The 23,583-nt window shown below is 34.4% G+C and overlaps 2 protein-coding genes across 2 annotated transcripts; one reads left to right on the top strand and one right to left on the bottom strand.

Moving 5' to 3' along the window:
* Positions 1–3,731: 3,731 nt before the first annotated feature.
* LOC132727633 (protein asteroid homolog 1-like) lies at positions 3,732–16,606 on the bottom strand. The gene is made up of 2 exons (XM_060713206.1): positions 16,400–16,606; positions 3,732–5,031 (listed from the first exon to the last, which is right to left on the bottom strand). Exon 2 carries the CDS (start codon positions 4,923–4,925, stop codon positions 3,732–3,734), a length of 1,194 nt encoding a protein of 397 aa, XP_060569189.1. The 5' UTR covers positions 4,926–5,031; positions 16,400–16,606.
* A 2,067-nt stretch (positions 16,607–18,673) lies between these two features.
* LOC132727636 (uncharacterized) lies at positions 18,674–21,064 on the top strand. Its single transcript, XM_060713208.1, has 2 exons — positions 18,674–18,930; positions 19,409–21,064. Exons 1-2 carry the CDS (start codon positions 18,855–18,857, stop codon positions 20,641–20,643), a joined length of 1,311 nt encoding a protein of 436 aa, XP_060569191.1. The 5' UTR covers positions 18,674–18,854; the 3' UTR covers positions 20,644–21,064.
* Positions 21,065–23,583: the final 2,519 nt, after the last annotated feature.

Genomic DNA, 23,583 nt, shown 5'->3' with positions numbered 1-23,583 from the left:
GCCATGCGCATGAACCAGGTCTCTATGTCAAAGGTCAAGATCAAACTTAGAGGTCATTGAAAAACGCTTGTCCGAAGCAAAACTTCTACATGCATAGAAGGGTTTCAATATAACTTGGCACAAATGTTCACCATTCTGAGCCGGAATGTCACGTGCAAAATTCAGGTTCCTGCAGTCAAGGTCAAGGCCACTAAAGGCGTCAAATGGTCATAATCATGACTATTTGTGTGGAACATGTTATTTAGGTTGATATCTGCACGGTCAAGGTCCCAAAAAATGATAAAATGTAGAGATCCAGAGCATATCTCCTTCCCTTTATGGAGGGATTCTAATGAAACTTCAAAGAAATGTTCACCACTATGAGACGCAGTGTCACGTGCATGAACCAGGTCTCTAGGTCAAAGGTCAAAAAGGTCAGACTTAGAGGTCATTGAAAAATGCTTGTTTGAAGCAAAATTTTACATTCATCGGCGGAATTTTAATGTAGAAACAAAATGTTTGAAGTAATTTGAAACAAAACAAAACAAAATGGAAATTATAGACTCAATTTTAATGGAGAAGATTACTTTGTCAGTTTTTCTTCCGGCTAAATCGATAGCCTTGTTTGCTCTCGAAATCATGTAAATTATCTACTCAGTATTAGTTTTCCAGCAGTAAAACTAGCAACTACATCGATTTCAAAATTGTGAATGCTCGTCGATGATTAGCTGTTTAAATGGTCACGTGAAAGTGACCTCATATTGGTGGCGGTAAAATCCTAATTCGTAGCTTTAATAAGGGGCTGATTTTACTCAGATTGCAATGCGGTATTGTTCATATGAAAATGAATCATAAAATACAGATAAATATATTTACAACTTATGCTTCTATTTTGACTTATTAGTTTAAAAAAATAGATGAAAATTGTAAAAAAAATCATTTTAATGTGTCTTTTTTTTTGACAGGTAATTTTTTTTAGCCATAACGTTATTGCTTCCGTTCATGAACAGCATTTAAGTTTTTCCCGTGTTGCAAGACGGGCAGTATTACTATTTTATCAATTTAATGCGTTCTTTTCTTCAAAAGTCAATTGATACAAAGTTTAACGGCAGATATACTTGGCTCTAAATTCGTGTCCGACTTATAACGTTGTTTAATCATCGGTTACCAACGCTATATATATTCCGTTTGTTAACCGATGATGAAAGTTGCTAAATCGTAATCACTATCTCTTGTCAGGTAGTTCTTTTTAGATGTTGAACATGACAAACTAGAGTTACACATTCTCATCTTTTAACAGAGGCCATTATGCTCTTTTATATGTAGGTTGCAATGAATATTTCATTGCCAAACATTCCTTCCTTGAATGCTATGATCTTGCACAGGTTCATAATAGATATTACCGAGTAAATTCACTTTCACAACTTTTTGACTCAATTCCTTCCTAAACATTGATCGACTACTACAAGAATATAAACCTGTATTCTAAAATTTAACTAACGACTTTCATAACCCTTTGTAGGTTTAATAATCTTAAGTGAACAAATATATAACAGGCTCTATTTATGCAGTGTTCGGTACGGTATGGCTAGTTGTAAGTTAATGCGCCGTTTAATCCGAACATTAAAATAATACAGTGTCATTATCCAACATAACTTAAGTAAGCTTTGAAGCAGCATGCCTCCAGATTCATCCTGATTTTCAGGAAAATGTTAAAAATAAAAAGTAAAATATTGTCAAGTGAACAAAGAAAGTAATTTATATTTTTGCAAACAATACTGAAAATCTATTATTACCAAAAGTAGGTGAGAATATACAAATACTAAGTATAGCACTAACAAATATGGTGATACATACTGTAAAATCGTGTATTGATTGCATACAACATTTAATTTATTTCTGGAATTATTGTGAATAATTTAACCTTTCTAATATCTTGAACATATTTTTTTTTAAAGTTTATTATCTTGAAAAATATTTCAGCTTATCCAGGAGGTATGCAACTTAAATTTCTAGTCATTTTTAAAACCCTGTGAAGTGGATTAGATGTAGGTTGAATTTGGCACCACAGAACCTTTCGATATAAGACAGTACATACATTGGTTACAAAACTTGGTCTAGACAAAAAAAAACTGATCCAATCTTATCATGATAGCCTCTGTGAACAAATTTGTTGCCAGCAGCAAAATCCAAAATCATGTATGGGACTGTTAAAGAGTAGCTGAATCTAGGAAAAGGGCTAACGCGGAAGATGTAAATGCGCTAAAGCTGATCTTCCATGGTAGTGCTATGCAACAGCTGCTGATACAAATTTCGAAATTTCAAACATTGTGTTAAATATTATTGACCATAAAATCTAAAATACTATTCTGTTTGGTATATGTATTAAAATGAGAACATTCTTAAAATTGCCTTTTCTACATTTAATTACATGTATATTTCTCATTCAATGACTCACATTTGTTCCATTTATTTGTTAAACTTGCCTTAACTGTTTAGATAAGAATATTATGTTAGTTTCTCACATAATCTTCATAACAACAATTCTTTACATGTTCAGCTAAATGGTATAATATATTAAAAACATCAGTTTTTGCAGTGTACAAAATACATGTATAGATACATAAATAATTATGATTTGAATTGAAATTCAGTTATAATCCCCATAGCAACCATTATTAACATTCTTAGCTAAATGGTAACAACAGTTTATGCAGTGTACAATAACTACATGTCTATTAACATAAATCAAAATAACGTTTATGTCACAAAACAAGTTTTTTTAATCAGTTGTTTCTGGCCAGCTCTGGCAGAAATATGATTGTGTATATAAATCTCACGAATTTTTACCACCTGATATGGTTTAAGTCTTTATTTTTCGCCCACAGGAGAATGTCAAAGAAGGTTATCAATGAGACGTTGCCATTTTCTCAACAAGCTATAAAGCGGTGACTCCTCGCCAGGAAAAATATTTTTCAGGCGTACATTGTTTTCTAGCAAATGACACATGTTGTAGACGAAAGTGCTGTTTAGTACTACACTCGGACTGGGTAGGGAAACAGGACCAAGCAAAAGCGTGTTTAAATGATGGGTATGAAGAAATATTGCCTGGAACTGTGAGACTTTATGAATTAAGTCCTTGTTAATGCCATGGCGTCCCATATAATCTTGTGGTTTGAAATATTTTCCAAAGCGTTCTTTGAAGTTTTCGACGACTTGTGTGTCTGTATTGCTAATAGCATTCATAACATCCAAGCATTTATTCGATTCCGCAGCACCGACAATATGCAATCCTACAATACCAATTAGGACAGCATTTACATGGCATTCTTTAGCTTTAGAAGTTGTTATCCAAAAACTTAACATGAGGATGAGTATTTGTGAAGTCTCATCTATTTCATCATCAAAAGTCGCAACACTTGCTTTAAATGTAGCATATACAATTGCTTTCCTTTCACTTCCCGTTAGCGACGGGATAGCTTCAAGGTTTGGTAAGTTTGAAACGAATTCAAGACTTTCTATTGGACTTACTGTCGAAATATCTTCTTTTTTACTGCTCCTATGGTACTCTTGAATTTGATGGTTATGACTTGCAGAACTCCCAGTATACAAAAGCAGTCGGTAGATAACACGTCTGATGCTCTCTGAGCATTTAAAAGAGGACGGCAATTCATGACTTTCAAACTGTGCCTTAAATATAAGTCTGTGGTTTTGTGTAATGTTAAGCAAGAATGTAGACTCCATTTTACACATCAAAGCCTCATTAACAAACCAGGATGGTAAGTTGTTTCTGTTTTTATCTTGTAGTGATAGGCTTCCAAACTGAGAATTTTCATGTATTTCTCGTCTTGCTGACGATGATTGTGAGCCTGTCTAGGCATTGATGCCGAATCGTCAGTTGAACTGCTTGGCTCCGTTTCTAATTTCTCAGGCTCATCCAAACTTAATTCTTGCAAGGACAAATTTCCTTCAGTACTTGGTCTTTCATACAAAATACTAATTTCTTTGCTGTGGCCATGCGTTAAATTGGCAATGAATGCTTCTAAATCAAATAGAGTAAATTGTTTTGTGTCAAGATAAGAATCGACAGAATATTTAAACTGCTCTCTCTGTGCTTGACTTAACTGTGAACAAATGTAATCATATGCCTTCTGTCCACTCTCAAATTCTGCTCTACATACATATTCTACGACAACACGTATATTCCTCCTCGCAAAACTCATCTGTTCTCTCGGTCGCTTGGGGTAGTTTAGGGTAATACTTGAAGGATCGAAAAAATCGTTGCCAGTTAATGTTGCAAATACAGGAAATATCAGTTCGTCATTTTCCATCTTGAACAACTCTTTTAGCACAGCTTCTCGTCTGTAAAGTTTGACCGGTATGTAAAAACTGCCATTTACATCCATTCGTTCTTTTTCGATCATGCATGCCATAGAAATTGATCCACCTTTTAAATCATACACGTAGAAATCACTGTCATTAGTCACCACAGGGCATTCATATCTGCTTGCTAAAACCGCAATTTCCTTATCAGCCTCATACACGGTGGCAATGTGAGGAACCTTCAGCTCATCAAGAATTTGATACAAAAGAGGCTTTGATAGTATAGGTAGAATTTCCTTTGTTTTCCATTTCTTAACTCTACTGAATCGCGCATCTAGACGTTTTAGAATCGTCTCCAACTTCATATTATCTGGGTCGTCTGCTCCATCAAATACCACTATTGGTAAGATCTTACATTTCAGCAAGGTATTGAAGAAGTCTCGACATTTTGTATTAAAGTGGTCATAATTTCCTCCATATATATTTTCTTCTTCAAAATGTGAGTTAAGGAAATATAGTAAATTTGAGCCATCAATAACTAGCTTTGTGTCTTTAAGTTTGAAATCTTGTAAAAACTTGTCCCGGTGTTCCTGAATGTATGACCTCAGACCCCGCACCCCCATTATATCTCTGATTTGTTGATATTGTTGGTACTTTCACTGCTTATTGAATTCAACATACGATGATACTCAAATGTTTCTTTCCCTTCCAGTTACGCCAAATTATTTTCTGAAGGAAAAAAATGGAACGCTGGTAGAATTATTTTATGTAAAAACAAAATGTCAGAAAAAAAACCTTACCAGGAATATAGCTCAACCAAATAACGTATCTACCCTCACGCTATTAGTCATTTACAATTCATTTACTGTTTTTTGTATTAGGACTAACCATTTTGGATTCTAGGACCTTACCTGATGTGTTAGAGTGAGCAGAATGTAAAACCGAAGTATGATTCTTTTTCCCATTGTTGGTTACACAATATTTATCTGTAGATTTGGATTCTATTTCTACTAACAAATTCTAGTATGATGTCTGCGTGAACATATCTTACACATAAATCTAGACATACAATCTGTTATACAGTCGACTCCACTTATAACGAACTCGCTTATAACGAATTATCGTTAATAGCGAACTAAATCTGACATCCCGTCCGATTCCACCTTTATTAACCAGGTTTTCAATTTTGAAAATCCTGGTTATTAGATTGGGGTATGGCGGGCGGATGGGCGGATGGGCGGCTGGGCGGATGGGCGGGCGGGCGTCAAACGAAATTGTGTCCGCTCTGTAACTCTTCAACCCTTTGAAGAATTTTGATGAAACTTCAGACAAATGTTTACCACATCAAGATGACGTGCAGAACGCATGTTCCGCATGGCTGGCTCCAAGGTCAAGGTCACAGTGACATTAACATTGAAAATCCTGTCCGCTCTGTAACTCTTCAACCCTTTGAAGAATTTTGATGAAACTTCAGACAAATGTTTACCACATCAAGATGACGTGCAGAACGCATGTTCCGCATGGCTGGCTCCAAGGTCAAGGTCACAGTGACATTAACATTGAAAATCCTGTTTACATGATTTTAACTTGATTTGGCAGTCAAAGGTCATATCATCTTTGGAGGTAATTTAAAAAAGATATGATATATTATTTCATGTCTACTTTGTAACTTGAAAATTTTAAAAAATTTGAACTTTTTGAAGAATTTTAGAGCAAGCGTATATTTCTATATGATGTTGACCTTGAATTGACTTCATCCTGAAGATCTCATTGAATCCATCTCGGAATTTAGCGCAATTTTTAATGAAAGTCGTTTTCATTCGGCGGTTTTGTTTCAAAAAAACTATACTGAAAGCAGCTATGGATATAAACTGTGATACAGGTGAGAACATTATTTCTGTCACAGTTATACAAGCACGCTAGTTATTGAATGCATACATGGAAACATACTGTCTAGTTAGCTTCTTATGTATACTTATGTAATCTATTTGCACAGGGGCGCATCAGGAATAACAATATGTACCTAAAATAAAATAAAATGATTATAAGATAATTTTAAAGGCCTATATGATTTCGCTTTTATCTTATCCAGTGCACAGTATCAAAATTTTTAACGAATTACTCGTAATAATTAAAATCGGTGTTTATACAATAATGTATTGTTATTCCTGACTCTACAAGGCATTTAACTTAAATAGCCAATATTCTGTATGACTAGTGCCCATCAAAATACTTCCACTATCTTTTGGAAAATTATAATAATTCTGTTTTCTCTGAACTAAAATTAAGCTAAATGCCTTGTACCATGAGTGTACCTCCTCGAGCATGCCTTAATGATATAAGATACTTTATTAAATCTTAACACATTCCATTTCATTGCTAAACTTTCCTGTGTTTAACTACTGCTTCTGTGTGATTCCTAAAATTCTTTAAATGTATTAAGATACAGAAATATAATATCTGTAATTTCACACAACTTTACTATTTTTGATTAGTTCATTTTCTTACAGACTTTTTATCAAATCAATTTGAAATATAAACTTGTAACATTAATCTATTAAATGTCTGAAGTTAATCTGATTATTACAAAAGCTCATTAAGGCATGTGTGGTGCGCCTGGAAACTCCATGTAAAATACTCTCCAGAATGATCGATATTTGTATGGTCCTCTAATGCAAAATTTATGGCAAGAAACAGTGCAAATGTATGAGTTGACAACTGTTATGCGTCAGAAAGATGATGCCGAGTTCGCACATTGCTTGAATCGTATAAGAGAATGCAATCATACCCAAGCTGATATAAATCTCATATCCTCAAAGGTATCAAAAAATGAAGACCTCAGTGATTACCTTCACTTATTTAGCCGTAATGCTGATGTTTACGAGTACAATAACATGGTTTTGACAAAAAAAACAGGACTGAGATTTTTTTCAGTCGCCACTGATTTCCCACAAGGACAGGTGACAACCAGTGGAGCAAAGACACTTTTAGAACAAGCTAAAACACTGGAACCAAAGAAGACTCAGAATTTACAGTATAATTTATTGCTTAAGGAGTCTGGTAACTATATGATAACTCACAATATTAATACGTCGGATGGTCTTACCAATGGCGCTACCTGCAAAATAATGATGGTTCAATGTGTCAACAATAATCCTACAGTTGTCTGGGTCATGTTTCCGGATGATGATATAGGGACCATTGCCAGATATGAAAACAGGCACCTGTACCGGGCCACTTCACAAATTTACAGATCATGGACACCCATTTTAACAGTGCAAAAGGAATTTCAAATTGGAAGGAGCAACAAACTCCGAGTTGTAAGAAAGCAGTTTCCTTTGACACCTGCTGAAGCAATCACAATCCATAAATCACAAGGATCCACAATAGATAAAGCAGCAATTTCATTCAAAGGTACAATCCAAAAACACATGGTGTATGTTGCATTGAGCAGACTACGTACTCTTGAAGGCCTACGATTATTGGACTTTGATCCCAAAAAGATTTCTGTAGAACCACTTGTCCAGCAGGAGATCTCTCGGCTCAGAACTGATGCAATATTTGTTTGTAACAGAGCAGTTGATTGTAAGTGCTTAATATCCGTAGTTGGCCATAATGCTAGGTCTCTACATAAGCATATTGGACATTACAGAGTAGATGACAGGCTTTCTTACACTGATGTACTGGTGATTCAAGAAACATGGGCTAAGAAGAATGATCAAGCAGATTATTATACCCTTCCTGGTTTTCAGCCACCACTTTCTGTGTCAACAGATAATAGAAAACACCGACCCCACTCTGGAACATTCATTTACGTTAAAGCTGGACTACAAGTTGTAAGCAGCCAGCAGTATACAGACCCAGGTATTGAAGGGGCAAGTGTGATAGTTTCCAAAAACAGTGCTCGCTATCAGATTCTATCTATATATTGCCGGCCACCAGGAAACACAGATAAAATCTTAAACATTGCACTCAAACTCCACTCAACGGATGTTCCAACTTTAATAGTTGGAGATTATAATATTAATCATCTAGACCTTACAAAGTGTACTAAACTCGTAGATGGTATGTGTACGCAATTTAGAGCAAAACCTGTGATCCATGAGGAAACAACAGATTATCACTCATCTTTGGATCAGATATACAGTACAGCCCTCGCAACCAGAGGTGGAACTCTTGAGACCTATTGGAGTGATCACAAAATGGTGTGGGCTGCTATATAGAGTCGGGTAATAACATTGATTAACAATTGTTGCCCATTTTAACAATATAATCTATTTGCTTTCTTTTTCAGCAGTTGATGTCTCAATGATTGCACTAAAACATCTATAGAACCCTCTCAAACTTGCTTTCATTTAACTCAAATTGTTGTCTCATTATTAAGTATACTCCTTGCAGACAGTATTGTTAGCCGAAATTTACATCCTACTCATTATCATGTATTCTCATGAATATTATCTTTTCCTTCATGTCATGTTATAATCTTTTGAATATTCATAGCAATCTTCATTCCAAAATTCATACTATAGTATAGAATCAGAACAACATTTTTGAAAACCTGGTTTCGTGGCATTGCCATGTTTCTTGTTTTATATTAAATCACATCGCTTAATACCTACTCGCTTATAACGAATTTTCGGCTATAACAAACCATTTTTTCAAGCCCAAAATGACGGAAAACATGCAAATTTCCTCAGTTATAACAAACTGTTTTAATTGAAATATCGGGATGCGCTCGATAAGCATCAATACATGAATAACTCTATCGGATAATTATACAATCGAATGATTGCACAGGCTAGTTATGGCTTCAGGGAATAAAGATTTTGATGAATTGTTATAACAACATAATTTCCTATTTGTTACGGAAAATTTGTATTTCGCACCCTCAGTTGATTGCTGTATTTGAGTACCCGATAATTACCAAAATAATCGATTGTTTTTGTTTACAATATTAACCAAACGATAATAAACAAATAGCAAAAGAATACAAATGGTAAGCATTTTATAGACAAGTACTACATGATTGAATACAATCATGTACCATGTACATAATATAGTGTTCAATAAATTCCCCGCATTAAATAATCGCTGCAGTAAAATACTGGTTACACCGGTAACTAGTTAAAAGTATGGCTTTTTTTCACGGCAAATTGTTGCTACTTCGCTTTTAGCGAACTTCGGATATAACGAACGATATTTTAATGTCCCATTGAGTTCGTTATAACCGGAGTCGACTGTATTGTGATTCCCAGACAATTAAAACAAATACTTTTTTCCTTCACTATATAATCATCGTTAGGCCACTGGTTCGTATCCGGTTCGCGGGACCAAAATGTTTTGTAAATATAATCAAAAGAATGGTTCTTAAAAACGTTGTTTTATTTCTGGTTACCGGAAGTCAACTCATATAAATGACGTCAAACGTAACAATATATAAAAAGGCGCTAACGTGACGCTAATATTGGTACTGTAATGTATCAAACTCCTCACAGTGATTACCTCCCTTGGCAGAATTGGAATCACTGCCTTCAAAGACGTCACATGATGATGAAAGTCACATGACGTAACGTCGAAATTCAAATATAAATTTCGACCGTTACATAGAAAATCTAGGCTGTGACTAAAAAAAGGATTGGAGCACCACACTAAATACCGTATTCCGGTATATACCGGACAAGGCGCTTGAATGATAAAATGCTAAAATCTTGTCTTTATACCCAACGGAATGAACTTTAACAGGTCTAATTCATCTTTTCACACCGAATCAAGTACGATAATCAAGGAAAAATGTAAAATTCGGCGAAAAAAAACGATATTTGTCTATTTTGTGATCATGATTTCTGCAAGCGTCTAGAGGTACTGCTCCAATCCTGTATTGAGCTAAATCCGAAAATCTAACGTCATTTTTCTCTTTCTGTTTTATTTTTAACTTTTAGTGCCTACGATCGATATAGTTTATCAAAAAATTATCAAAAGTATACAAAATAACGAAAAATAAATTCAAAAGCTAAAAAATATAAAATATCAAAATATTGTCTCGGTAAAAAATATTCTCATATTTTTAAAAATTATTTCTAAATATTCATATTATTTATTTATTTATCCATAAACATTGTTTAATCAATGAGAAAAAACTTAACTGATAGATAAAAGCAGTAAATAAAACAATTTTTGAAAAAATATAGTATATCAGAAATTCTGATATATTGGGACCTTGGTGGGAAGAATTAAGGGGAGATCATCACTGTGTGGAGATTGGTAATGTATATCTCCGCACGGTGGTTACTTCCCTTTATCAGTACATTGACTATGCCGAAGAATGAAAGGGAGATTGATGCATTATACATGTCCGCAACAATTCTAATGAAATATATCGGCCGGAACAATTTACATGGCCCTGGGTCAAAAGTCAAGGTCGCAGCAACCCAAACTAGCAAATATCAACTTTGGGCATAATATGAAATGCTTTTGTCATTTTAATGTCATGTACCCTAATGCACCTATCAAAAGGTCAAGGTTATCTCAGGTAATAAGTAGAGCTTGTAAACTTAGTAATCCGGAGTTTCAAAACACCGGTAAAGATTTTAATTTTTCATTTTCTTTCTTATTTTTTTCTTTTTTTGTTCAATTGCTTTCTTAATTTGTGTAAGGCTATGACCGGGGAATCCCATTTATTATTATCATTTTGTCCACCCCGATATAGTATAAGGCGGTCGAGGTCATCCTGCCGGCTATATGGTTGAAGCGATTAACATTAGAGACCAAATTGTGAAAGCTCGCCGATGATTGGCTGTTTGAAAGGCCATTAGAATGCGTTAATTAATCAGATTGGCGTAAACCAAAAATGAAACATTGTTTGACAATTTTGACGCCGACGCATTTTAATATTCAATGACCTTTTGTCATGTGCATCCTAATAATGGCATAACGGTTCATATATAATTTGAAAAGGAATGCCATAATACTTGCTTTGTTTGTTTGTTTGTTTCATTTTACGCCTTTTCAGCAACAGTATTTCAGTAATATCGGCGGGAAGTTTCCTAACCAGCGTTCCTGGAGAGTTACACCAGTACTAGAATACCTTCCTCCGTGCTAAACTACCAAAGCATCTCCCGGGGATCGAACCCACGCCAGAGAGGTAACTGGATTAGAAGTCATCGACTCTAACCCCTCGACCACGGAGGCGGTTCCCATAATACTTGCCTTACTTACCACAGTAGTAAGTTTCAAGCTGAAGATTGTAGGTTTAATATGATAAAACATTATAAATCATTCTTTATTTTCTTATTATTGTTTTAACTGCATTTTACAAAGCTTGACCACTATGGTTTTGCGCGTGTGAAACGCTTGATGAAAATTTACATATTATCAAAATTATGAAATTCAGGAAAAAAGACGCCAAAATTTTATCCAGTCATTCTACAGTTAAGCGGTTAAAGAAATCTGAAGTAAGGTTTGAGTGAGGACTCGAGCTTATGATAACGTGACTACAATTCACTTAATTATCGAGAGCGTAAATCGTAAAAAATTACGGAAACTACCGAGAAGCATCCCGGAAATTATTCAGTTAAACAATACTATAGAGTTGGACGTAATCAAATTAAATAGATATAATGTGGATTTTGACTGCCCTAAATATTTTCCTCAAAGGGGGGCGGGGGGGGTGTGATAACGACGAGGATACACACTACATGTATATAATGACTTACATTAAAAATACCAGAGAAAGATAAAACCTTCCTTTACAGGCCATGTCAAAATTTATCTTATTTATCTTATAAGTTTATCTTATTAAAGTAAACACGTCCACTCAGTCCTACGCATAAACCCTTCCAGCCTGCTGAATCTCAGTAAGGGCTTATCAGCTAGTAAATCACTATTAACTGTATATCTCCCATTAACACGTCCACTGAGTTGAGAGTTTTGTCATTATTTATTGCCCCTCTGTATTCTTATCTAATGGCCCCAACTTTGAAGGATCACATTTCTATAGAAGATACACTCACTAAATTAATCAATGTTTTTTTTCTAATTTCTTTTGTAAATGGGTATGTGGCCCAATTGAATTGTGAAACTTAGCAATTTGAATTATTTGTAAATATACTTTACAACATAAATTATGATATTTTTTTTAATTAATAATAAATAAAGTTCAATAGTTAAGTGTCACTGTTACTCATGTTACTGACTGAACCCCCCTCCCGGCTCGCTAAAAAACAAAAACCAAAAACAAAAAACTGTTCATAGATGTAACTTTTACTGCAAAGTGCAAGACTCTTAACTAAAATGACCAGGTAAGTATTAGCTCGACTATACTAAAAATGTGGTGAGTTGTCCTACTCACCTGGGTTTGCAAGTCGACGTCAACGTCTATACTTTAAATTAATGTTTATGCGCCTATAGCTTCTTTCTTTCTTAAGGTATCAATTTCAAATATATATTCCTAATCATCATCCACATCATTTGATAAGATGCAAAACTCTAAAACCAGTATTTCCAGAACTATATCCCATTGAACTTAAAATAATGTTATATTTTACTCTAACATCTTCATTTCATATTATATTATTGACTTTAAACTTCAAACATGTATTCCTTATCATCAACTACATCATATGTGACAATGTTTATTTTTTACTCTAACACCATTTTTTCCAGAATTATCTACCCATGATTTTTTTTCCTCTCAAAAAATGTTACTTTTACTTTCTTTTTTATTTCTTAAGGTATCAACTTCTAACTTCAAATATATTTCCTTATCATGTGTGACAAGATTCATAACTGTAGCATGAATATTTCCAGGATTATTTCCCCCATTAATTTTTTTTTTTTTTTTTTTTTTTAAATAAAAATTGATATTTTATAACTTTAAACAATAACATGGCAAGCTTCAAAACTCTAGCATCAATATTTTCAGAATCATTATCCCTTTATACTTAGAATTTTCCTTATTAAATTCGGACTTCAACAAGAGCTGTCACACAAGATTAGTGACGATGCCCCCGAAAAAGTTGCTCAAGCATGCAGGACTGGTAGTATGAAAAGAAAAGAGGATGAAAGTAACTAATTGCTTACTATTTTTCTTTGTATTATTGTACCTATAATCTCTTATTGTGATAGCGTATAAGTGTAACCCTGACCTTTGAAGAAGGGACGTGGTTCCTAGATACGACAGAATGTTGTCATGAGATAGACATTTGTGCCAAGTTATTTCAAAATCCCTCAATGCATGATAAAGTTACATACTGGACATGATTGTTGTGTAAGTGGGGACACACAAACGGACAGACGGACATGAGCCTTAGCTGCGATACATTGTCCTGAAGGGGTAGGCATTTGTGCAAAAGTTATTATAAAAAGTTTTCCATGCATGCCGGACATGAATGTGTATCTTCAAACTCTTCTCGAATGAATGAATACCTTCAAACTATAAGTATGACCTTGACCTTGAAGGTAGGGATAGGGGTCTTAGTCGCGACATGTCGTCTTGATGTGGAAGATATTTATGCTTAGTTATTTTGTAATCCTTTTATGCATGACAGTCCGGACACGAATGTGTGTAACTATAAACTGTAATTTTGATATAGTGAACTTCAAAATGGTAGTGTGACCTTGACCTTTGAGGTAGGGGCGTGATAAGTTGACGCGTAACACATCGTCTTGATGTGGAAGACATTTATCCCAAGTTATTTTAAAATTCTTCCATGCATGACAAAGTTACATTCCGGACACAAATGTGTGAACCTATAAACTTTTATTGTGATAAAGTGAAACTTCAAAATGTTAGTGTGACCTTGACCTCTGAGATAGGGACGTAATTCTTGGACGCTACACATCGATGTGGTAGACATTAATGCCTAGTTATTTAAATATCATTCCATGCATGACAAAGTTATAGTCCGGACAGGAATGAAGTGGGGACGCACAGACAGACGGACGTCCAGACAGGCAGAGGGACGGTGCGATTTTAATATGCCTCCCTTCGGCGGCATAAAATTTTTTTTATCAACACCTATATCAGGTGGGATTAGATTTATAACTCATTAGTCCTGTATTTCTAAAATTATCTTCATATCATTTTTGAAGTAGGGATTTATTGAAAATTAATATATTTCTAACAATTATCTTTGTTATTATAAATGACATCAACTCTAGACTTAAGATAATTGTAACTCACATCATGCATGACATGGTTAAATAACTCTAGTATCCTTATTTCAAGAGATATTTCCTCTTTGAACTTAGAATTTTACTTTAAAAACTTTATTTACTTTTTGCTTGTATCATTTTGGTACCTTTTTTATAAAAAAAAATCACATTCATCTCTTCCCTACTAGATTGAATGATAAGCTTCAATAATGCTTTGAATCCATTATTATCAATATACTAAACATTATTTTGCTCCTTCTGAAAAAAAGAAAAAGAATGTAAATCACTGAGGTATGATGTGCCTTTAATATGAAAGTAATTTACAAAATTATTTTCATTGTGAGTTGTAAGTGATTAAAAACCTTTTTTTTACTGTAATCCAATTTTGTATTTGTCTTCTTTACACTAAAAAGTTAAATATTAGTTTTTCGTTACATCTAAAATGTTCTCTAGTCTTCCAGCTTAAACTATACATTCTTGAAACATGATAGGATCATAAAACATTCAATGGTGCTGCTATCAGTAATACAGTGACAAGCCGTGTAATTATAATTAAATGCTCATCACTGGCCAGAGATAGGAAATTTTGGGGAAAACTGGAAATCTTGGGCTTGTGCGTAGGACTGCACTTGTATATTAGAAAAAGAAGGCTTCAAGTCGGTGATTTTACCAGAGCGGGTCAAGCAATTTCGACATGGGTTAACGAATATTACACAGGAGGTTTTGCATTTCCGAGGAGTTAGGACCGCATATTCAAATACAAATGAGCCGCGTCATGACAAAACCAACGTAATGCGTTTGCGACAAGCATGGATCATGACCAGCCTGCGCATCGGCGCAGTCTGATCAGGATCCATGCTGTTCGCTTACAAACACTAAGTAGAGAAACTGATAGCGAACAGCATGGATCCTGATCAGACTGCGCGGATGCGTAGGCTGGTCTGGATCCATGCTGGTCGCAAGCGCATTACGTTGGTTTTGTCGTGACGCCGCTTATATTATGATATATTAGTCAAATCCTAGAGGAGGGTGGAGGGGGGGGGCTCATGACGCCCTCTGGATCCGCGCATGAGTGATGATAAGTGCCTTGTTCCTTATTTAAAGGCCCATTAAGCTTGCAAAATGCTATCATTTCTATTAATTTTCTCAAATTCTTATAATTTTTGGTATATTTTTACAATTTTCAAAAGGTTAATCATTGGCCACATAGATGAACTATATTTTCTGTTTTTGCTTTTTGGCTATTGGCATACTTTGTACCAAATAAAAACTGAAGAAATAGGAATTGAAAAATACAACAACTGTTTAGCTTCAAATTTCAATAAACCTACAACTTAAAATAGTAAAAATATTAAAATCAGAAACCCCTTCCTAGAGAATAGTGGCGAGGAAATTATTGAAAACGTTTTGCAAGTTACCATCTCAGGATCACTGGCAGCGTGGGTTCAAACCCCATCAGGGACATGCTATTGTTTCATTGAGCACAAGCAAAAGCATCTTTACTGTAATTCCTCAATATATGCTGATCTCTCTACACAATCAAACAAAAAATCTGTTTAAAAACTAAATTCATTGAGCAGACGGGGGGGAGGCAGGGAGATTTTCCCATGTGCCCGCCGGCGCCTTTTAAGTAATAAACGATGGAGCAACTTGACCTTTTAAATAATAAACAATGGAGCAACTTGACCTTTTAAATAATAACGATGGAGCAACTTGACCTGTTGGTTCCAAGATCCACCCATAGTATACTCAAGACAAAAAAGAAACAACAAACGAAAAGAGAACATATCTATTTAGCCAGTAGATATATTTAATTAAGAATGTCGCGCATTACAAATTGATAATTAATGAAATGTTCACTATAAAGTTGTTTTTCAAGTTAAACCTCACGATTTATACACCTATTGTAAATTTGTAAGGTTTTCGTAATTTAAAAAATTCTTACCTGTTACATATATCAGGCCAATGTATTCCAGCTTTGTGTTGTGAAGAACTGCCGTAAAGTAAGTTCATTTTCCTCTACTGATAGGTAAATATTTAAACATACACGAACAGTTTTTCAAAAACCACATAGTAGTCGTAAGCGAATATCATGTTTTCTGAAAATTGCTTTGAACTATAAATAGTTTAAAAGGTTTTACCGATAAAGTATTTTTCGTAAATTGTAAATACTTTGAGAGGTATGGAAACCGCGTAAAATGAAATGTATGGACTATCGGAACACCTAGACTATTAACAGATAAAAACAGAGGGTGTAATCTTTGTATAATGTATAACGAGTATATTTCGGTAAAATCATGATTGAAAATATGTCTAACATTTATAATTAATTTAAAAACACCCACTGATGTACAATTTTAACCAAAGCCGAGTGTATGACAAGTATACAGTTTGTAATTTCGGTTTCTACAACATGCATTACTTTTATCTTTTATATCTATAAATTTACTTAAAGATCCTGTAAGTTTTGTGATTGATCTTGTTGCTGTGTGTATACCACACTTGCAAAAAATTATATATGCATATAATTATGCAAATAAAACAATTTTCAAACATCGAAGAATATGTAAAATGTGTACTGCAAATATTTGTGCACATTATATTTAATCAATAAATTACATGCATTCATTTCTTATTGGAAAATTTGACTTAGAAATAAATTTCTAATTACCTCCCTTTATTTACATGAAATGTTAAATTGGGTAATATCTTTATAAAAAAAAGCTTATTGGAACTTACAATATTGACAAATCTTAATTTGAGCATCATATTTATGAAATAAAACCATGAAAAAATGTGTTACAGGATCTTTAATGTAGATGGACTGTTTCTCATATATTGGTCAATCAATAACTCTGTGACAAACTACTTTTTAATTACATGTTAAGTTTCTTGGCGTTGATTAGATCGGAATACCGTTCGGAAAAGGTCGAGAAGTTGCAATTGCTGGTGGAGGTCTTTATCCGAAGATATGCGGAAAGGGCCGAAAAGTTGCGATTGTGGGTCAGACAGAGGACGCAAGGATGATCGGTTGGCGAGGTCTGGATGGAACCAATTGTCGATGGTCCTGTATCTAACACATTGTTTGAATATTTTTCTAACAGTTAAAACTAACCTGGACACAAATGTAACAAGATTTAAAATAAATAGAAGTAAAGAAAATAAGAACATTCTACCATTCGCAAACATTTTCTACTGATTGACAATCAATTCAAAAGAGATTTGTTAATTACGAAACAACATTACTATTAAAGAAAAATGAATTTTTACACTCTAAAGTGTCAACATTAGGTTTTACAAAATGTCTGTCACATCTAAAATTGAACCATTTTAGTTACAAACGGTAAGATTATTCTAGCTGGATAGTTTCCTCACAGTCCTAGCAGGCGAGGGCAAGTGGTTTTAAGTCAACGTCTTTAACCCCTCGGGCAAGGCCGCCTAAGGAAAATTATGGCTAATCTAATTCACTATCTCGAACTCCTTCGTTCTTCGGTATAAATGTATTGATCGAGGGAAGTAACCGCTGCGATGACAAAGTGGTTACCTCTCTTGACCAATACAAATTACGGAGGCAAGTGCGAGGATAGCGGCTACTTTTCCTTCATCAGTAATGCCAACAAATGAAGTGGAACTGTTGCGACTAGTTCGTAAAAGTTTTGCAAACGTTTAATAAATTTCTGTACTTTCATTAAACATTAACAATGGAGTACTAGAAGCACTCATACTTATCTCAAAAATATGTATACTTCGAGATGCGTGAAAAATGAAAATCGAAATTAAAAAAAGCATTTTCTCGGCACTGATTAAATAATCACTTTATTTAAACTTTAAGTTCTAAGATTTTACATCTGCAGATATTAATTAACTTGTCAAGTCATTCCAACATGACTGAATAAAGTGTTATAATAACACCAAATGTTAGACATAATAAGCTGTATTTAATGTGTTTTTAAACATAAAACAGTAAAAATATCAACTGTACCTCTATATCTAATATTACATATAACAGTAATCAACTGTCGATTTTTTTTGCACTTTTGGTAATAATAACAATTATTAAGTTTGACGTCACCGTGACGTTTTTGCTTTACGTTATATTATCGATACCTGATTGGTACGTTTTCTTTACGTAGCGTTCTTTAATCAGAGTAAGAGTATTTCATGAACGTCAACCAGAAAGATATTCACTTGACATTGATGCATATTGCTAAAGTGTCAATACTTTATTGTCATTTTTATTGTTAATTTGACACGAATGTGTATTACCTTTTGTACATAAACGAACAGTTTTACATTGTTGTTGTGTATTTGTTTCAAGTAACATACAAAGGCAGTGTTAATATTATTTCTATGTGATCAAATATAAATTTTACATATTTATTTGTTTAACTAAATTTTTAATGATAATGGGAGTCTCCAAATTTCTATTATATCTTACTATCATGGCTTCATATGTTAGTGCTCAAGACTTGATCGGTAAGTTTTTCAATAATCTTTTTTAATGGTTAATTTGAGTCAAAAAAAAGTCTAAAAACTGTAAAAAAAAAGGTTAAAAAAGCTGTAAAAAGGAAAAATAACTGTAAAAAGGGATAATAAACTGTAAGAATGGGTAAAAAAGCTGTAAAAAAGCCAAACTATTATTAGATGTTTCATCTAAATAATCACTAAAAATACTGTAAAACATGAAGGTGATAGTGATATTCCTAAGAGAATGATTAACAGCTCAAGTTGCGCTGTATTTACAGATGACATGACTACAAAATATTTCTGGAATTTATTATGGGAAAGAGATTTTCTTCGTTTCGTCAAAAACTTATTGATCAACATTTTAAATAAGATACATGTAGTTAATAACATGAATATATGGAAAATTCGGTAAACAGTTTTTAAAATCGACGATTGTCATTTTGGTACAAGCAGTATAAAGTAGTTTGAATTTCATTTTGTCTTGCAGGAACGAGTAATATCCACGTAGATATGCCGGGAGAACATGGTAATCCGTTTGACAATCACCCAGTTGTACACAGAGAATCGCATCACATCGGACATAATCCTGGTTCATCAATTGGTAACGTCCACGTAGATTTACCAGGAGAACACGGCAATCATATTAACAATCATCCAGTTGTTCATAAAGAGTCGGATCACTTTGGACATATACCTAATGTACCAATTGATAACATTCACGTAGATTTACCGGGACAACATGGCAATCCGTTTGATAGTCATCCCGTTGTCCATCGAGAATCGAACCATCACGGCCATATTCCTGATGCACCAACTATTAAGGTCCATGTAGATTTACCGGGCCAACATGGTAATCAGATCAATCATCCAATTGTTCATAAAGAGCCAGGATACGTTGGTTCTAACCCGGGTGTGCTGATTGGCAGTGTTCATATTGACATGCCGGGACAGCATGGTAATCCAATAAATGGTGTTCCAGTTGTCCATAAAGAAGAAATTCCTATCGGACCTAATCCCGGAAAACACGTAGGAAACGTCCATATAGATATACACGGAAATCCTGTCAATGGTATTCCAATGGTACATAGACACCCTGGTCACCCTGGGGAAGTTTTAGGTCATAAGAACCACCATTTACATTCTGATATTCATATTGATGCTCCAGGACAACACGGGAACGCACTGAATGAGCCGGCATTGCATCTGCCACCTGGAGCTACTATTGACGATGCTCGTGCTGCCGGTGTTATCCCAGGTCCAGTTAATGTAGGCCCCACAGTACATTTATCCGAATCTGTTGGCATACATGATTATGATAAATTAGATTTGGGTGTGGTTGATAGTGGAAGTGTTTTGCTTACAACAGGTGGCCGAAGACGTAATGGCCGTCGAGGCGGCAGACGTCGTGGACGAGGTCGCGGTCGTGGTGGTCGCAGAAGGAGGCCGACAACAACGACAACAACTACAACTACAACCCCTGCTCCGAAGAAATCTAGTGGTGGTGGTGGAATAACAATTATTAAAACAACCCGCCCTAATCCATTAGCCGCTATAGGGAACGCCTTACGATCTGCGTTGAACATTGGCAATGGGGGCGGTGGACTTTTTGGCTCTTTGATTAGGTCTGCTGTCGGTGTTCGGCAAGGGTTCAGGCCTCTTCCTGGAAGAACTATAAGAATACAACCAGCTGGTATGCCGTTGTTTGGTGGTCTGTTTGGGTGAACACCTTTACTGGTAGAACACCGGTGATTTATATTATTGGATATATATAAGGGGATTTGTCCTCCCTTTTAAGTTATTTGTTCACGGAAAAAGTCGACTTTGACAGGTGTCTACATCATACTCGGACTTTAGTGATTGCTAGTTCATTTGTCATAAAGTGACATTTTAATATGCGTACCAATATAAATGTCCGCATGTTTAATCAATAACAAATTTATACAGAAACAAAAATGTTCATTCTTTTGCAGTAAAGTAATTTCACAGTTGGATTCGATTGTAAAGATCATTTAGTTACGGCTTTTCATACGTGCGATACACGATATTCAGAGAAATCCAATTTGAGTATATAAAATATTAGACTAAGTATGTTTTCTTATATGAATTTATTTGTAAATAGAGAGCACGTATTTTTCCATCGATATTATGTGTTTGTTTTTTAACTTTATAACTTATATCTTTGATTTCTAGAATGTATTCGAACATTAAGTTTGCTTTTAATTTTGGTGATATAAAACCACGGATGTAATATAAATCCGTGATAAAACTCAACGAAGTCCAAAGAATGTATGGACCGCGCCATCTTGATGTGTTCACGTGTTATGAGCGTAGGCAATGTACAAGCATTATCATTTCCAAAAATGTTATTCTTTTTTATAAATAGAAATAATTCATATATTGTTTACCCCGTAGGAGCATACACACCGGTTTCGAGCTTCGTGCATGAAGATAGTATTTCAATTTATATACGTATAGATAAACCGACAAGATACGGCGGATAGCGTGCACCGTAGGCGCCCCCTTTGTGGGCAATACACAGTTTTCAAGGCTTCTCGGCAAACAACTGACTGCGACATCACAATCAAAACCTAACACACACGTCTGTTATCACACACCTGAAATAAATGCATTTCATATTTAACATATGTATGTCATATCAAACAATTTAAAATACATGTCTGGTTTTCTGGCACATAGCCTTGTGCTTTTCATTGTTTTGGTCGCGAAAAACAACGACAAAAAAAGTGGATTACCCTATTCGCAAAATTACAAAAATATATTAACGTCACAAAATTAAATCACAAGCTATAGTGTTTCTTCTTTCTTAAACAATGCACAATCTGAAAATAAAATCCAAACTGGGTGTCATGTAATTAGTTTTTCCACTGTTTTATGTCTTCTGCATACCCTTTAAATTGAAGAGCTGATTTCCGAGGTACTGCCATTCGGAACTGCCTCGGCTATTATCTATAATAATATCCGAAGACTGACGGAAAGTGCCGAGTAGTTGCGATTGAGGTACTGCCAAAACAAATATTACTTGATAACTAAAACACAATACCAGCCACTGAAACTTCAAATATAGCAGCTTTAAATATTTAGAAGCTCAAATATCCACTCCAATTACAAAATGATCTCTTATTTGTAAATTTGAAACTAAACCACCGAAACTGTGTACTGCTTCCTTAATTATGTCGTTCATTTTGTTATCATGTGATATCAAATTTTCCGTTTTGGTAGATATGGTCAAATCTTGTTAATTGTATATGTCGCCGTACAGGCTTCTTAGAATGCATCGTTTGTTTGTTATAGATTATCATATACGTCACCTTTCAATTTACATCCAAGAAATTGTCTGTTAATTTTGTAAATTGCTTTCCAAGTGGTTTTTGAAAGCATACCTACGTGTTATTATAATGTATCAAACACCGTCACTCGAAAATTACCAACTCGTGCAATATATGTGAAGTGCATTTTACAGCAGACGATAAAATAGAGTGCAATAATCTTGATAGTAATGCAAGTCGCGCGGGAAGTTTACGATGGTAAAGTTATCAACATTTTGTTAATCGCCAGCAGACATTTCTCATACAGTCAAACCTGTGAACAACATGGTCTTTATACAGAGGTGGTTTTTATTTGGATTGCTTCTTTGTTCTATTTAGTCAATGTGGAATTGCTCCAACCAACTTTTAAAAATGCACGTATTAGATTTTTTTCCAAACATCATTCTTATCTTGTGTGTATGTTAAATGGTGGATGACTATTTTTGAACTTATTAGCTCTGATAAGTTTTTGGTATGTGTTCACGTTGGAATATGCAGAAAAATTGAATATTTCTCCACGCCCCAGTGCACTTGATTCAACTCAGCGGAAGTCAATATATACTTGTGGTTGTGGTATAAAAATAACTACTGCTATAATAGCTACAACTAAATTACCGACCAAACACTTGCCAAACACTCACAATAAACTGCACATACATGTGTTTATTTCTTTACTTGACACAAATCTTTCAGTAATAAAATGTTTCTTCTTTTGTTTTAATTTACTACGTCTCGGCTTCTCTGTATATAAAAGTCCAAGGGAATTAATAGGGTGTTGTTTATTAGCCAGAACAATGAGAGTTGTCTTTCTTGGCTGTAGCTTGGATGCGTATGTGACCTTGTAACAGAAATTTAGCGTAATGTTCGCTGAGTCAAAAAAGTAATAACAAAAAAGTATTATTTCAAAATTCAAAGATCGTACATTACGTAGGTTTATAAGGCATACATGCATGTAACGTAAAAAACCAAACCAGATCGTACATGTGTATATCCTTTAGAAAATTAGAAACAGAGATATTTACTGAATATCCGGAGGAAAATAAAGTGTGTTTTTGTATGTTCTTTTTGTTGTGTTTTTGTTCAATTATTATTGAAAAAGACCAGTCGGAACTAGTTTTTTTAAAAAAAAAAAAAAACATCATCTGTTACAAGTGTCACAGGGACATGTTTTGTTGACGTTGAAATACTACGAAATAAATTCTCAGTCTCTTGAATCTAAATTTTTCATCGTTTCCTTTTATTAATCTCATTTAATCAGTCATATTATATCAGCAAGTAAATACGTTATTAGATCTTTCTTCTATTTCATATAGATATTTATTTTCTCAACTCATTG

The sequence above is a fragment of the Ruditapes philippinarum genome, unplaced genomic scaffold, assembly GCF_026571515.1.
Source record: "Ruditapes philippinarum isolate M1 unplaced genomic scaffold, ASM2657151v2 ctg4707_1_1_1_1, whole genome shotgun sequence".
Lineage (NCBI taxonomy): Eukaryota > Metazoa > Mollusca > Bivalvia > Venerida > Veneridae > Ruditapes > Ruditapes philippinarum.
The sequence above is the reverse complement of the archived record's forward strand: the minus strand, read 5'-3'. Positions and strand labels throughout refer to the sequence as shown.

Bases quoted from the DNA above. Each gene is read 5' to 3' on its own strand.
- LOC132727636 (XM_060713208.1), top strand. From the start codon at position 18,855: ATGATAATGGGAGTCTCCAAATTTCTATTATATCTTACTATCATGGCT. The intron at 18,931-19,408 runs GTAAGTTTTTCA...TTTGTCTTGCAG, and splicing joins TAGTGCTCAAGACTTGATCG to GAACGAGTAATATCCACGTA.
- LOC132727633 (XM_060713206.1), bottom strand. From the start codon at position 4,925: ATGGGGGTGCGGGGTCTGAGGTCATACATTCAGGAACACCGGGACAAG.